The sequence below is a fragment of the Lontra canadensis genome, unplaced genomic scaffold (genome assembly GCF_010015895.1).
Source record: "Lontra canadensis isolate GAN:19392208 unplaced genomic scaffold, GSC_riverotter_1.0 scaffold82, whole genome shotgun sequence".
NCBI lineage: Eukaryota > Metazoa > Chordata > Mammalia > Carnivora > Mustelidae > Lontra > Lontra canadensis.
In genome coordinates this window covers 5,394,058-5,410,289 of record NW_022631076.1, presented here as the reverse complement: position 1 = coordinate 5,410,289, position 16,232 = coordinate 5,394,058, and the positions used below count along the sequence as shown (strand labels likewise).

Genomic DNA, 16,232 nt, shown 5'->3' with positions numbered 1-16,232 from the left:
TATTTGACGTTTTAATGTTTATATTTACTTGGAACAACAACATGGTATTTTAATTTTAATACATGACAATGTTAAGGAAATTCAAACAATGCAATCAGATCATAAAACAAATTGTGTTTTAAAACAAAAAGTTGAAGTAGGAAATAGTTTGGTACTAAGATGCAATACTTTCTGAGAAAAAGCCAAGTGGAAACCTTACAACAACAAATAGAATGTTATCATTTGGCTGGAATTAGTGAAAACACATACTGCTGTTAGTGCACACTTATACTAAATGCTCTGAGTGCTCTTTTTTTACTTCTGGTGTCTATTATCTCTGCTTGAAATTCTTCTGGAATCCCAAGCACCTGTTTTTCCCTGATACTGTCTAATGGCCATTAGGAAGGGAGAATAATTCAGTTGTGAACAGACAATCAGAGTAGGCACTACCAAATTGAATCTCAATTACCTAACTACCTGATGTTGTCTTGTAGGCAACCAAGCTACACGTGCATATAAACAAATCATACAGTGGGCAAAGCGTACCTAGGTTCACGTGCATACAACAAACATGGACATGTATACCAACTTTCATTCTCATCAGGTATCAGGAAAACACTTCTGCAATCCTGCATTAACAAAATCAAATGGGTTAGACTATGCAGAGTAGCTATTTTTATTTTATGCTTGTTATTTAAAGATTTTATTTATTTATTTGTCAGAGAGCAAGAGAGAGAAAGAGAGAGCACATGCAGGGCCAGCGGCAGGCAGAGGGAGAAGCGGGCTCCCTGCTGAGCAGGGAGCCCTACATGGGATTGGATCCCAGGACCCTAGGATCCTGATCTGAGCCAAAGGCAGACGCTTAACTGACTGAGCCACCCAGACATCCCTAGACTTGTTATTTAGGGTAACATTTGATAATTATATATAAACTATATATATTTGACACATGCTTATTGAATATGTTGTGTATGGTTAGCAATGTGCATATCCCTGTGGAGAAGACAACTGTTCCTATTATTTGGGAAAGGAAGGGGAGTGTTTTAACCATTTTCCTGACACAGAGCCTAGACACTAAGCAGCCCTCACTGGGCTCGTCAGAGGAGGAGTGCAGTCTATTGGTAGTCTTTGTGGGGATGCTGCCTTGAGCTGTAGACATCTGGGTAATCTATTCTCCCCACAATGCCTGATAGAGATTGCTATGAGGTTGGAATATTTGATTGCTATGTGCTCGGAGTCCTAGTTTGGTGGGCTGTGCACTCCCACCCTCACTATTCTAGATGGTTCCCTCAGCTTGGCCTTCCAGATTCTCATGTGGCTTACTCTTCTTCTCATTACCCCCTTGTGTTCCAGTGGAACAGATGAGCAGGAACTTCTAAAACATTGTCTTCCTTCCCTTTCTCCAAGAAAGGGAGACTCACTCATCTCCTAGGCCTCTTGGAGTCATCCTGCTTAGGAAAACTTGCTTGAATGTGGAGTGATGGCCTTGGATGTTGGCCATTTTTAAATCTTAGTGTTAGTTTCCAGAATGAGCCATGATTGTTTTTAGTAAGCAGTGCCCTTTCAGTTTAGCCACAAGAGAGGTAGAAAGAGCATATTCAGTAAATACTTTATACATCACTGGGCCACAAGGATATGCTCTGTGAAATTTCAAAATCCTGATTTTGTCACATTCAACATGTACCTAAAGCGAGTCACCCAGTCTCAGTTCTCTTGCTTCTTTCTTTGTCTCTCTTCCTTAGAAAAATACAGATTCCCAATCAGAAAACAAACCTCCCCTTTGAAAATGTTTGCATTGTCATTGTGAATATATCAGTAATCACAGAAGCATGAAAGTTATAGTTTTTTATTGCTGTTCTCTAAACAGTACACTTTGAAAATCCATTTGAATGATGTCAGTGGGCAACTTTTTTTTTTTTTTTCTGCCTCCCCCTGAACTCCATGGAGCAAAATGTCTTCACTACAGAACAGTTCTAACTGTATCACTATGAACTTAGACACAGGCAAGTCTCCTCATTGTCGTATAGTATTGTCCGCTGAAGTCCCCTTTGGGAATTAAGGAATTTCCCATAGAAAAATTACCCCATCCTTGAAAAGGACCAAGGGTAGGCACTCTCAAAAAGTATCTGTCATCTTTGGGAGCCATTGTTTTTTCTATGGAAGAAAGGACATAAAAGGAATGGGGAACGCAAGAGCAAACCCTGTAGAGACGGATTGGAATGGGAGGTATCTCTGTAGAGTCATGAAAAGTATAGATGTGTACCTGTATATTTGAGCATATGTATACATGAATGCATTTCTGTATGTATAAGTGTATATAAATTCCTGTTTCTCATTCACCAATAGGATTTAGAAACAAGAGACCCAAATAGCAATGAACACAGCTGACACCCAGGTCTTTGTCTTGAATACCACTCCCCACTAAAAGGAAGGAGACATCTCTGGAGAAATGTTTGATTCCAGAACTGGAGCAGTGTCAAGATGAGCCTGAAATATATTATGCTAAGAAGACAGGAAGTGCTCCAATAAATGATAGGGCGTGTTATAAGGACAGAGGAACCAACTTAAAGAGACCTCACTGGCCAAATTTGAACTCAGCAATTTGAATACCGAAATGATTAAGGACAATTATGAATTATAGACCATGAAAAAGTAGAAATCCATGTGCCCATACTAATAGGAGATACATAAATAGAAATGTGAGGTCACATTGGGGCATCTGGGTGGCTCAGTCAGTAAAGCATCTGACTCTTGATGTCAGCTCATGTCATGATCTCGGGTCCTGAGATCAAGCACCACATGGGGCTCCATCCTCAGAATGGAGCCTGCTTGTCCCTCTCCCTCTGAGGCTCTCCCTGCTCATTCTCTCTCTCTCTCTAAAGTAAATAAATAAATAGAATATTATAAAAAAAAAAAAAGGAAATACAGATTCTTGCTTCTAATAAAATGTTGAGTGCCAAGTGGTTAATAGGGAGGAAGTACTTAAATTAAAAAACAATTTATAACCACCATGCCAAAAAATTGATTTATCAAAAATTATTGCTAAGTGCTAATTCTAAGGGGTTTTGATAAATAACATGATATTCTGAAAGACGTAGTCTCTCCCCACAAATTGCTTATTGGTTATGAGCAATAGAGCAGGGTTTTGGGGTTGGGAGGGATATAGGGAAATCAGTTAACTCTACGTGGAGAAATCTGGCAGCACCTTCTCTTCAGAACTAATAACAAACCAGGGAGGGAGAGAGGGCTTATGCCTCTGGCCATGATGCCCTGAGGAGAGATAGCATGCATGTTTCATTTCAGTCTAGAATGCATAACTGAAATCCAACATGAAGAAACAACAAAAACAAACCCCAAATAAGTAATATTCTATTAATTTAAAAAAGGGACTATAGTCTTCAAAAGTATAGAGGACCTAAAAGATAAAGATGGGCTTTGGAACTGTTCTAGCATAAAACCAACTAAAGAGATCATGACAATGAAATGCAAATTTGACCCTAGGCTGGATCTTGCTACCAGAGAGGGAAATGCTACATTAATTACATTATGGGGTCAGTTGACAAAATTGGAAAGCAGAAGAAAATTAAGTAAAAGTATTGTATTAGAATAAAATGCACTGAAGCTCATATTATCCACGTACACATTAATGTTTAGGAAATATGCATTTGGGGGTAGAGAGCCGTGGTATGCATAACTTAATCTGAATAGGTAGATTCAGACTCTCTGTCTCTGTCTCTGTATCTCTGTCTCTCTGTATATGATGAATGTGATAAATATGATATATATGTATATATGGAGAGAGAGAGAGAAAAAAAGAATATGTATATACCTGGGAAAAGGGAACATGGGTATTCTATGTACTATTTCCATTCTTAAAATTTTCTGTAGGTTTAAAATTATTTTCAACTACGTTTTTAAGAAATTGTTAGCAGTCAGGATACCTGGGTGGCTTAGTGGGTTAAGTGTCTGCCTTTGGCTTGGGTCATGATCCCGGCATCCTGGGATGGAGTCCCACTGCTTCTCCCTCTGCCTGCTGTTGCCCCTGCTTGTGCTAGCTCTCTCTCTCTCTCTCTCTCTGACAAATAAATAAATAAATAGCAATCATTTGTTAAGTTGAAATAATGCAAATGTCAGTAATAGGGATACTCAAGATCTGGGAACTGGTGGAAAAATAAGTGAAGGTGATAAATAAAATATATCTAAAATATATAATATATATATTTTCCCCCAAATGAATGTGTGAGCAGTGATGACTTAAGGAGTCTGGATACCATGGAATACGTTCTGAAAAATGACTGATTTAGGGACACAGGTGCAGCCCTGATCTAAGGAGTTGAGCCAGGTTTTCACAGACTGTTTTACTCTGGACATTCAAACTCACAAAATTCCAGTAGAGGCCTAAAACGTGCATCTGTTCAAAGCTAGGTGGTATTTAAGGCTGGGGAAAATGTACGGTACATTGAAGATAAAATTGTTATACTGGCAATGATGAAACCATTTAATTTAGATTGTATTAACAAACATGGGTATTGGATTTTCAGTTTACAAACCGTATATTTATATTCAGGCCCATAAATAAAAAATTATGCCTAAATTCAAAATTTACAAATCTGGAATTTGAAAGAGTTTAACTCATGTCATACCCAAACCTGATCTGACTTTATGCCATGCTACATATAGTCTTTAGTAATTCTGTTTGATGTGAATATCATGTATTTTGCTGCAAATACATGATCTGATAATATGGTGCTACCCTAGACCGCACTTGGGGTGTTAAATAGAACACTGCACATGCACCATATTACCGTTCTAAAACCTGAAAATTTCTAGATCTCAAAAAATATCTGGACACAAGTGTTTCAGGTAGCCAATTGTGGATCTGTGCTATATAATTTCTTTAATGAACAAGGTACTTATTCTTGATTAAGTAAAGTAGCAGTTATGAGAGAAAATGGAATACTAGAAAGTGAAATTGAAAATTGATGCCAAAATTAATTTAAATGACTCAGGATTGGTCAAGATTTTAAAATGCTGACATAAATAAAGATGTGGTAAGTTATTCATAGCTGTGCTGCTTATTTGAATTATAAGTAGAAACAGGACATGTAAGTATTCTAACTGTATTCCTTCTGTGGTTATTAGTCATACACAAGTGAAGGCATGCTGGTATAGTGGAAAATTTTCCATAATAAGAATTTGAATTAAGAATCCATCTCTTTTTCCGTCATTCTCTTAGTCAGTTAGACTCCTTGACTACTTTCCTCCACTGTAAAAATGAACTAAGTAATTTAGATTAATAGAAGTCCCCTCCTGAATTTCAAAATGAAATGATTCTAAAATTCATTGATTTATATTTGCATTTTATTTTCTTATCCCATTTGGTTCTAAAAATAATACATAGGGGTATAATCTCCATAAGCTGTAAAAGATGTATTTTGCTCGTTTTGAAAAAGAGAACACTCTTAGACTAATCACTTTCTTTTGTACACAGTGCAAGTTCCAGGACCAGTAGAAAACCTGCAAGCTGTATCTACCTCACCTACCTCAATTCTTATTACCTGGGAACCCCCTGCCTATGCAAATGGTCCAGTCCAAGGTTACAGATTGTTCTGCACTGAGGTGTCCACGGGAAAGGAACAGGTAGGCAAAGGAATGGGCCCAATGCTGCCACCTGTTGGATTTTCCTAGGACTAGAGCCATTAGGAGGAGATCTGCAAACTTTTATTAGTACATTCCAGCCCAGCACGTTAACTGGATAGCTGATCAGTTTTAGAGTACTTGTTATTAGAAACTCTAAACAATTTAATTGAATTCTGATTGTAAGAGAGGCAACTGTGCTATGAGATAAAGTCACTATAAAGGATGTAATTTTTCTTTTTTATCTGAGTAGGGAGTGGCCTGGGCCAGCATAGCCACATTGTATTAACTCATCTGGTCCTAGAAAACATTTGCATCCTGAGTCCTTAAGGACGATTGATCTTTTGTTCGATGACCTCAGTCAACTTGCTTATCTCATCCTTGTGTATTTGAGTTATTTCTGTCCTTTCCTCACCTTCAGGTTGTAGTCCCCTATCCTTTTCATTGTTTTCAGGAAATCTCACTCCAGAAGACTACTTGCCTCCTTTTTACATTTTGTTTGTAATCTGTGGTTTGCACAGATCCCTAAAAACAGGAAAATTAGATTTTCAGATAAATACGTATTTAGGGGGACACACATGAAACTCAACAATTCTGTTTTGTGACACATATAAGTCTACTGAGAGATGTTTACTTCCCAATTTGCAGCCTCATGTGGAAAAAGATATATAGACACGTGCACAGTTAAATGGAAAAACCAAGAGCCCATGTTGAGATAACAGAGTTCTTTGAATGTGTTATGAAGCTTGCCAAGCATACCATGGTCTTCATGCTTCCCCATAAACTGCATGATAGAGATTTTGCCTTAAAAAAAAAAATGTTTCACAACAGTCCTATTCAGAAATAGTTCAAGCCGTAAGTTTTATAGCACAATAGGAATAACTAAGATTTCCTTTTATGTAATTATCCATCCCATCTCTTACTTGTTTGCTGTCCTCATGCAGTTTAGCTCTTGTTTCCATCTTTCTATCCTCTCCATTTTCAACGCATTTTTTGCTTTTCCATAATGAATTTCACCAACCCACTTAAGTAAATTCAGAAACGATGTTGCCCGAGACAAATAGAAGTGTGAGCATCATTGTGGAGAGTGAAATAACGTGTCTTCTAAGAAACACACTGGCTCTGATTTCTCAGTGACCTTCACCTCCAGTACCTCATTTCTGCAGCTGTGAAGTACTGAAACCATTCCAAACCACCTCATAGCCTTGTGGGACACAAAGATTGTGGCAAAGGATCTGCCAGTTTCAAGAACTGTGGTTATATTTCAGCAAGGGAAGGAAGAAACCTAACTGTTTCGTAGTGAATTATTCCACTTAGGATAGAGGAGCAACTCTCTGTTCCCACGGATCACAGGCAACCTTCTGCCTGTCAGAGTTTCGGTGTGGGTGGAATACAGCGCACCATTCAATGTTTTAGATGGCGTTAAACATATTGGAACTTAATGACTGTAAAAATAGCACGGTGCTGTTTTAACTAGAAGTCTGCAGAACAGTTTGGGATTTAGTGGGGGAGCATGTGTCACAAGTTAGGTTTTACAACAACTCATTATAAGGCTTGAGTGTAGTTTTGTGAGTAAGAGTCTAATATTCAATTCACTGATTGTGCAGAATGGCTGCCATTTCTGCTTTAATGTGCCTCCTGAATAACAGTTTGGCATTTTATGTCTCCAGAATATAGAGGTTGATGGACTATCTTATAAGCTGGAAGGCCTGAAAAAATTCACGGAATATACCCTTCGATTCCTAGCTTATAATCGCTATGGGCCAGGAGTATCTACTGAGGACATAACAGTGGTTACACTTTCTGATGGTAAGTTATAGACAGTGAAGCTTGATTCACATATTTGATAATGATGATGTAATATTGCATGTATGTAATAGATTGCATCTTCAAGGCTTCCTAATTAAAACTTTTTGGCATATATTAGCATTGATTAAAAATTTAACTCATTCACTCAAACTATCTCTTACAGTTAAATATAAACTTTCCAAGGTATATTACAAGCTCTGTGTCAGAATGTCCTAATAGTAATCTTCAAAAGTGTGACTACTGCCTAAGAGTTCAAATTATTGGTGGGGGGAGGGGTATCTTATTGTCTATAAACACAAACACATTTGTGCATGTGTTTGGACTAATTTACATTGGTTTGTTTCTTTTTATTTCTCATTCTAAGGGAGGGGGTTGTGGATGATTAAAAGTGTAAACGACGGACGGTCCTCCTACATATACCACTTAATTCGAAAATACGGTGTTAAGGATTTAGGCCAAATAATCCAGTACTGAAGGTATTAAAACTAAATAGGGCAATGCATAATTTTAGTTGTAAACTTGCCTGATAAGTGAAATATTAGACATATTTTCTGACCTATCATAAAAGAGAGGAAAAACTCTTAATGAAAAAAAGGGTTTGGCAAAGCAGTAGCAGAGGAAACTAGAGATCTAAGAAAAGGATAAAGAAATGTTGGTAAATTTAATGACAAGTGAAAATAAATGGCAGCAGAATATATAATGTTGGACCAGTGGAAATTCAGGCAGGTGTAGAAATGCAGAGATGGCCTCCATGAATATTAAAAAAGGCAACAAGCTGTCTCTTTTCAGCAAAGGTTTCCATGTTGTTGTATATAATTCTATAAATTATTTATCTTCTGAATTTCAAAGGAAAAAAGACTTTAACTTGTGATTCCTTAACCAATCCATCATTGTTTAATCTGGAAAAGTACCTGAGTGCATATTTCACACAGTATCAGTGGATTGAGGAAGGTCATGCATGTTATTAAGGACAGCTCAGCACAGACACAGGAGTGATGCTCATTTGCAATTTCAACTTAAAAAAATATTTTATATGTGACACCACTTCAGTATCATTTTTAATGCCCATCCATCTGATTCTGTTACTGAGGACAGAATAGAATATTTATTGGCAGAATAAATTACTTCACAACTTATAATTATAAAAATAAAAGGAAAACAAATGAAAATGAATATTTTACATAATTTATGTAGATTTCATTCACACTCTGAACTGTAATACTGTGGCCTTATTCTCCACTTTGGTTTTAAATGTCATTAAGTGAGAGAGACAGATTATTACTCATTAGTCCAAGAATTATCATCTCCAAGTGTTGCAACAGTTAGGACTTAGAAAATGTCTGTCACTGAATAAAAGGATTTCATGACTCTAACCCAACAAAGGTCACTGTGCAAAGGACGCCAACTTGTCTTTATCGATGCATTTGATAGGAGAAAGAAACTGAATGGCCCCCTTGGAGTCTGCTCCTGGACCTGGTCTCCAACCCTCTTCACAATCAATCATCTCTTTTGATTTCCAACAAAATCTCCTGGACTCTTAGCTTTCTCTCTCTTGTTATCCAGTCCCCTTCTTTCTGCTCAATCTGATATCTTCATTCTATTAAAGCTGGCCATGCAGGGGTCATGCATCATACAGAGGTATATTTTATCACATTTCATAGTCTGCTACTTCCCAGTCCTCAGTCCTGAAGCTGTCTTCTCCTTGACTTTCTGGATGTTATAAAGGGGAGATGTAGAAATTAAATGGGCTAATCCATGTGAGCACCTTAAATGTAAGCATGGCATATATTTAAGTGTTCAATAAATGTTATCTATGACAATATATATGTCATTTTTTCTCCTTATATTACATGTTCCTTAGAATGAGGGATGCTGTTATAGTCATCCCTGCATTCATCATCTCAGTAATTATTTACTGAATTAATCAGACAGTTCAGGAAACAATACAATTGTTAGTATGTATCGACTTATCTTTAGGACCTCCCATTTATGTGGCTAATTTAATAGATGTGTGTGTGAATGCGTCTGTGTTATAGAGAACACTGTGTTTCTTATCAGTTCAGAGGCACCCTTACCATAAAAATTTATACTGAGACCATAAAAAATTGAATAAAAACAAACAAAATGAAAACAATGTTTTTATTCTTCTGAATTAGTTATCCCAATGGTATTACACGCTAAAATGCTCGTGAAGATGTTTATCCTGATAAGCTGTTGTCTCTAACTTAGCTTACTTTCCCTGTTTTTCTGGGAAGAAAAACTGTTTTTCATTCAGATCCCTCCACTTATTGTATCCTTTGTTTATCCACTTCTTTAAACCATTTGGGATTTTAGAATGTCAGATCTAGAGAGCCTAAAGTGGGGTGGAATGTAACTAATTTTGCCAGTTTGTTCTCAAACACCATCTCTTGAAGTAGTTGACAACTGCAGGTCATTAAAATATTTTATGAATCAATTAATATTTATGAATTTCTGTGCCAGCTTGCTCTGTGCCCAAAAGTAGAAGGACCCAATTTCATAGGAGCACTTATCTATAAGAATGTAATTTTTGCTGTTGTCACTGGTATTTATTGAGTACTTATTAGTGCAAGGCCCTGCTCTAATCACTTAACATTATTAACCTTTAATCCTCATGGTACTATATTTTTTTTTCCTACTTTACAGATAACAAAACTAATATTAGAGGTCAAGGCTTGTAAGCAGCAGAGCTAGGTCACAAGTAAGAAAAGGAGCAAGATTTAATGTGAAAAAATCTTGAGTTTCTCTTATTCTGTAATGAATTTCTCATGCTAATTGCTTAAAGTACAAAGCTCGTCATTATATATCAGTTATTTCAATCCATAAATTGTGTGTAAAGGACAGCACACATTTGGTAAGGGGAGGAATTCAAGTGCCTTTCTATATGGAGATTCATTTACAAATGGGAATTTTATCTACTCTACAGAATGCATCATCATCATCTGTATCAAACCCGCATGTTTTACCATATTGAGGGGAGTTTCTGGACCAAATGCCTCTGATTGGCTTTAACAAGCCAATTGTAAATGATAATTGCTTGACATTTTGAAGAGAAAATAATGAACTATGGCTTTCCTCTTTCACTCATGAGATAATGAAACATCTTGGGAAATCAAATAAAGAAAAGTTCAGATAAATGTGGATTCCATTTACTTCCACCAAGCATCTAATCTTACCTACTGTATGTCAATAATAGGGGAGCCTATAGTGAGAGGGAGGGAGTAGAGATCGATAACTGAAAATGCTCTTGGAGGAACTCGCTCCTTTCTTTCCTAATTACGTAAGGCAAGAACAGCTAGTGTGCTCCAAGTTTGTGAAGTTATATGATGTAACACTTGGCATTTTTTTTTAGTTGGTGCTTATTTTAATTTTCAATGCTTTACAGAATAATTTGAATATAGATTATATCAAATTCTTTCTCATTGTCAGGATGTTATTCTGTTCAGTTTTTCTGACCACACACATTGTTACTATTTCCAGCCTCCTCTAATATTTCCTCTTTCAGGGAAATAGAATATGGAGATGGTCTTATTAAAGCCTCCGCATTATTCCCTTTCCTGAAAACTGAACAGGGATGGTCACAGTCTGTGAAGATAGTTTAGGGAAGTCCATTTCATTAATAGCATTTGGGAAGCGTCAAGAAGATGGGAAGTTTGTCAAATGCAAAAGAGCCCTTCTGACTAATCTTTAGGAAAAAAAATCTTAGTGTTTTAATCATAGTAACATGAAAATGGAATCTAAGATATAAAAGAAAGAAAATTTTAGAAATGAGTTTTGAAGGAAACTGATCTGTTAAAACATACACACACACACACATACACACACACTTTAAGAACTTGACAAAAAAGGACATCCAAATGCCACCAAACATGTGAAAAGATGTTCCACATGACTGGTCTTCAGGGAAAAGCAAATAAAAATACTACATACCTACCAAATGACTAAAATGGAAAAGATTCAGAAAAAAACAAAGGTTGGTAAGGATATGGAAATTCTGGAAGTTTTCTATATTTAACATATATATAACCCTGTAGGGGTTTCCACTGCTCCCAGGTTTTCTAGTGCTAGGTATATAACAAGGAAATGAGTGCAGTAATTCATCAAAAGACATGTACAATAGTTTTCATAGCAGATTTATTCTTCATAGCCCCAAACTGAACGTAATCCAATGCCATTCATCAATAGAATGAGTGAATATAAAATATAATGGTAATGTTTTAGAATAGGACCAATAAAAAACCAAACAAAATAACTGAAACTACTGCAAGATGCAGCAGAAAGAAAGAATCCCAAGAAATCACAATGAGCAAGAGAAACCAGCCTGAACAAAATAACTGATTTCATTTTTAGTAAGCTCCAAAGCAAGCTAAGCTAATCAATGTTGTTAGAAGTCAGACTCGTGGTTACTCTAAGAAGGATATTGATTGGGAAGGGACCTAAGTGAACTTTCCAGGATACTGAAAATATTCTCTATCTTGATCCAGGTGTTGTTTAAATGTGAGCACTCCTACAGACACATAACTTTATCTAATCACGCATACATGATTTGTACATTATACCATATGTATGTCTTACATTAATTAAAATAAAACTGCAGAAAGAAAGCTTGTTATGGCCAAAACCCTGAGTATGAAAAACATTTTTATTATGTCTTATAATCTCTCTGTTAATTAATTAATTCATCATATATCTGCTGCATGTGACCCACACACTTGATACTCTTACTGATACTGAGGATTCAGCATCTAAAGGGACAAAAATCCAGGACCCTGTGAGGATTATATTCTGTATTTGAAAAGAAATGTAATATGAACTAAAATAATTTGAATGATAAAGTCTATTTCTTAAATTATAAAATAATTTCTGAAAGAATTCTTGTTGACCTAATTCATGAAAACAAGCCTCTAGTGAGTGGTTTTTTGTTGTTGTTTGGTTTGGTTTGGTTTGGTTTGGTTTGAGTTTTGTTTTTTGTTTTTGTTTTGTTTTGTTTTTTGGTCACAAGCTACATTGCTCACAACCTTCACCCATTACTAAGATAATAAGATAAGAAGTTCAAAATCAAAACAGAGTAAGTGATTATAATTCCTATGGTGTCCAGAAAGGCCTAGGAGCTAATATTTCAGTAAGCATTTATTTGTTCATGTAACCATTGAGTCAGTAGCTATTAATTGAATGTCAGTCTGGGGGCCATACAAATTAATCAGACACATTTCATGCCCTCATGGTGATTACTTTTCAGAAGGTAAACTCAGAGTAGGACATAAATGAATTCAGGGTAAAATATAAGTACCCTCAAGAAATGTAGAAATTGTCCAAGTTCAAGTTAAAGAAGGGGCGACATGACAGAAAACGGCCTTTAAATTCTTGATAATGCTGAGATCCTTTGTTCTCTGTTAAATTAATCAAATTGTCATGAACAAAATAGGGACTACTCATTTTACAGGTTAATACATGTTAGGCATTTATTTAATGCTACTTCTGTTTCTTTTGTGGGGCAGAAAGCTTTATTTTGTTTATGATTCTTCTCAGACATCTAGGAAGTGTCTGACACATACATCCATTTAGTGAATGGAGTCTTTGAATGACTGACATGATAGAGTATTCACTTTTTGATACAGTAAATATCCACTAGAAGTGTTGTTTAAAAAAAAAATTGTACATGTTCTTCCTTCTTCCATGAAGGAATGGGGCAATCAAAATGCAAGTAAAAGAAAAAAAAAAAAAACTTAGAAAAATCCACAAAGAAAAATAAGCAGTTTTTTTTTTGTTATTGTTAATGCATTTGACTCACTGAGAGCTATTTGATAACCTGCTTGCATCTATGACACATAGGTTTAATTACACACAGGTAAAAAGACAGATGTATTTCTTCTTTTCACATTTTAAGAGATAATAAAGATTACAGTAAGAGGATTAAGCAACATGAGTGACCATTAGCATGACATTTTATAATAAAACCATGCAGATCCTGAAATACACAATATCTTAAGCCTTTAAAACCACTCTAGGAAATCTCCTGTGTATTTTTATTGGTTTCTCTGGGAAGGTTATAACAAGAAAGCTGTAACTAAATGGCAGTATTTGGTATCACCACAGGTGGTCTCTTGCCTAACAGTTTTTTTGGGGGGGAGGAGAACTCCCTATATGGATGCCTGGTCCTACCAAGTGAGAAAAAATAAACAGAGGCAGTTATTTTTCATCTCTCCAGGAAAATTTAGAAGTTCCACCTGGATCAGCCTACCTAATTACCATCATGAACTATGAAAGTCACACTTTCTCTTTTCACAGAAGGTTGTGGTTTCTCTTTTCTGACTTTGGCAGTAACCGTCTCGCCTTGTTTTGTTCCTTTTAGTGCCAAGTGCCCCGCCTCAGAACGTCTCCCTGGAAGTAGTTAATTCAAGGGTAAGTCATGGAAAGGTTCACTGTTTCATTCCCTACACGTATAATTTTCACTTGCCCCATTGATTCACCTCCTTGGGTGCATGGTGGTTGCCATGTGAAGGAATGTTCCAGAACAACATCTGTGCTGTGAGTGAGCAGCACAGATTCCACGTCTTCTTCAACCACACTTGAGTTAATTAAAGGAAGGATTGTTTTAGTAATAGCACAGTTTTAGAAATGTGACAATGATTAAAGGCTATTCCACCAGGAAGCAAAGATGTCTATTTACTTATATTTACCAGCTTAGGATACAATGTGCTAATGCCACAATTGATTGAAGGAACGAACAAAACCTTCACCTTGAAAGAGGTGGAATAGAGAGACTTTGTTTCCTGACAGAGTAACTAGAATGGGATGTTTCATACCATCCCTGTTTTCCACTTATAAATATAGACATCAAAAGACCTTCTTCAGGTCCAATAAGGTTATATTTATGAAGCAGTGATCCAGTGATTAATATTTTCCTGGCCTGGAAAGTTGATAAAACTTCCAAAAAGACTTGAATTAGTCTAGGTGTGGCTGAGGATAAGGAGCCTAATGCCAGAACTCAGTTCTCTAGAAACATCTTACTTCGAGTGTGCCTTGGGGTTGAAAATAAGCTAAAGCCGTATAGTACAGTGGAGAAAACAAGGATTGGTTTGGGCTGACACTTTCATCACTTTCTTGTGTGTTCTCATGGAAGTGACTTCACTCTCCCCGGGCCTCAGTGATGGGGGGTGGGGGGGGGGTCATCAGCCTAATTGGTCTCCAAGCTCTGGGAGACAGCCGGGAGATCTTACAAGTCTTAGAAAAAGACATACCCTGGTTTCTATTCTGGCTTTCTCTTTTAATAACTGTATGTGATCTTAGAAAATTTTCTGACCTCAGCAAGCCTCAGTTTCTATATTCATGGAGTATGAATGTTAATGCTTTCCTTATCGATTTACCATGAAGAATAGTAATAGGGCATATACAAAGGATTTAACTTTGTGTCAGTAGCTGTTCACTCAATGTATGATTCCTTGACACATTTTGCAAAAATCTCTGATGAAGTCCTGTTTTGTGGCTGTGATCAGATTTGCCTCTGTCAAATGAATTTGTCTTTTGGAACAAGTGAAATGTCTCTAAAATCATTAGCCTCTTATATTTTTAGTCCCTTTATTGGATAAGAACTAGTAAAATGAATTTAAAATTAGAAGGGGTAAAATAAGTGAACTTAGGAAGAAAAAAATGAGCTAAAGGGAAATAAGCAGAATTATTGAATGACCTTGGTTGCTGACTGTATTTAAATATGGATTTTTACCTCCCTGAAAAGGGAATTCCTGTTTTGCAAAATTGAATTTTCAACTGATTTCTATATATGTATACAAATATCCCAGCCTGTACTCTTCCATAATACGCAATACTGGCTACAACCAAATATAAGCACTTCTGTTTCTATCCTCCTGTGGTTATATCTGGAACACTGCACTCCTAGAAAATTTAACTTGTTCATTAGCTTTTAAGAATGAATACAGCAGGCCCAGGCCCTAGAAAACCACTATTTGCCTCTCTTTCTTTCTGTTATCTTTTTTTCCTAGCATTTAAGGAATTAGAAAATATGAGTTTGGATTCTTCTTGGTTTGTTACCAAGGAGAAAGAAATATGATGGTCAAAACACTGTTACTGTTGTTGTTTTTAATTTCCAGTATTGGTGAAGTGAAAGACAAAAACAATATTGTATTTTGATGTTCTTCTTATGTTTGAAACAAAAGTTCTCAAATATATTAATATTTACCCCATTACCATTTTAAGAAACAAAATATATTTAAAAAGTATTATTTTCCTTGAATAAGTAGTAATATAATCTAATTAAAAGAATTACAACTTTTCTGTTATTCTTTTTACCTGAGATTTTTATTTTATAGAACAGAGACATATTTTAAAATTTTATTCTGTATAATGTTTACAATTAATGAACATAATTGATCATATTATTGACAGTCAGTGAGAAAATCTGGATATGTTAATACTTTTGAACATAGCTAGGATTTCTGTATGTAGAATTCATAAGTCACTATAAGGTATAAAATTACCATTTATAGGCCCTTGTTAAGGTTCTGGCTATCAATAAGCCAACAGGACTGAGATATCATGTCCCAACTATGGGAACAGTAAGATTCTTACAAATTTATATAAAAGAAACAAAAATTCTGTTAATATATTGTTCTTAAAACCCCCATACATCCGATAACCTTTATAAAGCTATAATCATAGAACAGACTTGATTCCCTTTCTGCAGGCTTGCTTGAACACAGATTTTGTCCTGAAGGAATGGCTTTACCTATAGATAGTAATTTTAGGTAATAATGAGTCATGATTATGTGGTT

At 36.0% G+C, this 16,232-nt stretch overlaps 1 protein-coding gene across 2 annotated transcripts in view; it reads left to right on the top strand.

Moving 5' to 3' along the window:
• The window catches only part of DCC (DCC netrin 1 receptor), a 1,110,025-nt gene that overhangs the window by 815,689 nt on the left and 278,104 nt on the right, over positions 1–16,232 (top strand). For both annotated transcript variants that reach the window (XM_032882476.1, XM_032882475.1), the window contains exons 10-12: positions 5,471–5,619; positions 7,287–7,425; positions 13,796–13,845. In XM_032882476.1, coding sequence (XP_032738367.1) covers positions 5,471–5,619; positions 7,287–7,425; positions 13,796–13,845 — 338 coding nt within the window. The remainder of the gene's footprint in view (positions 1–5,470; positions 5,620–7,286; positions 7,426–13,795; positions 13,846–16,232) is intronic.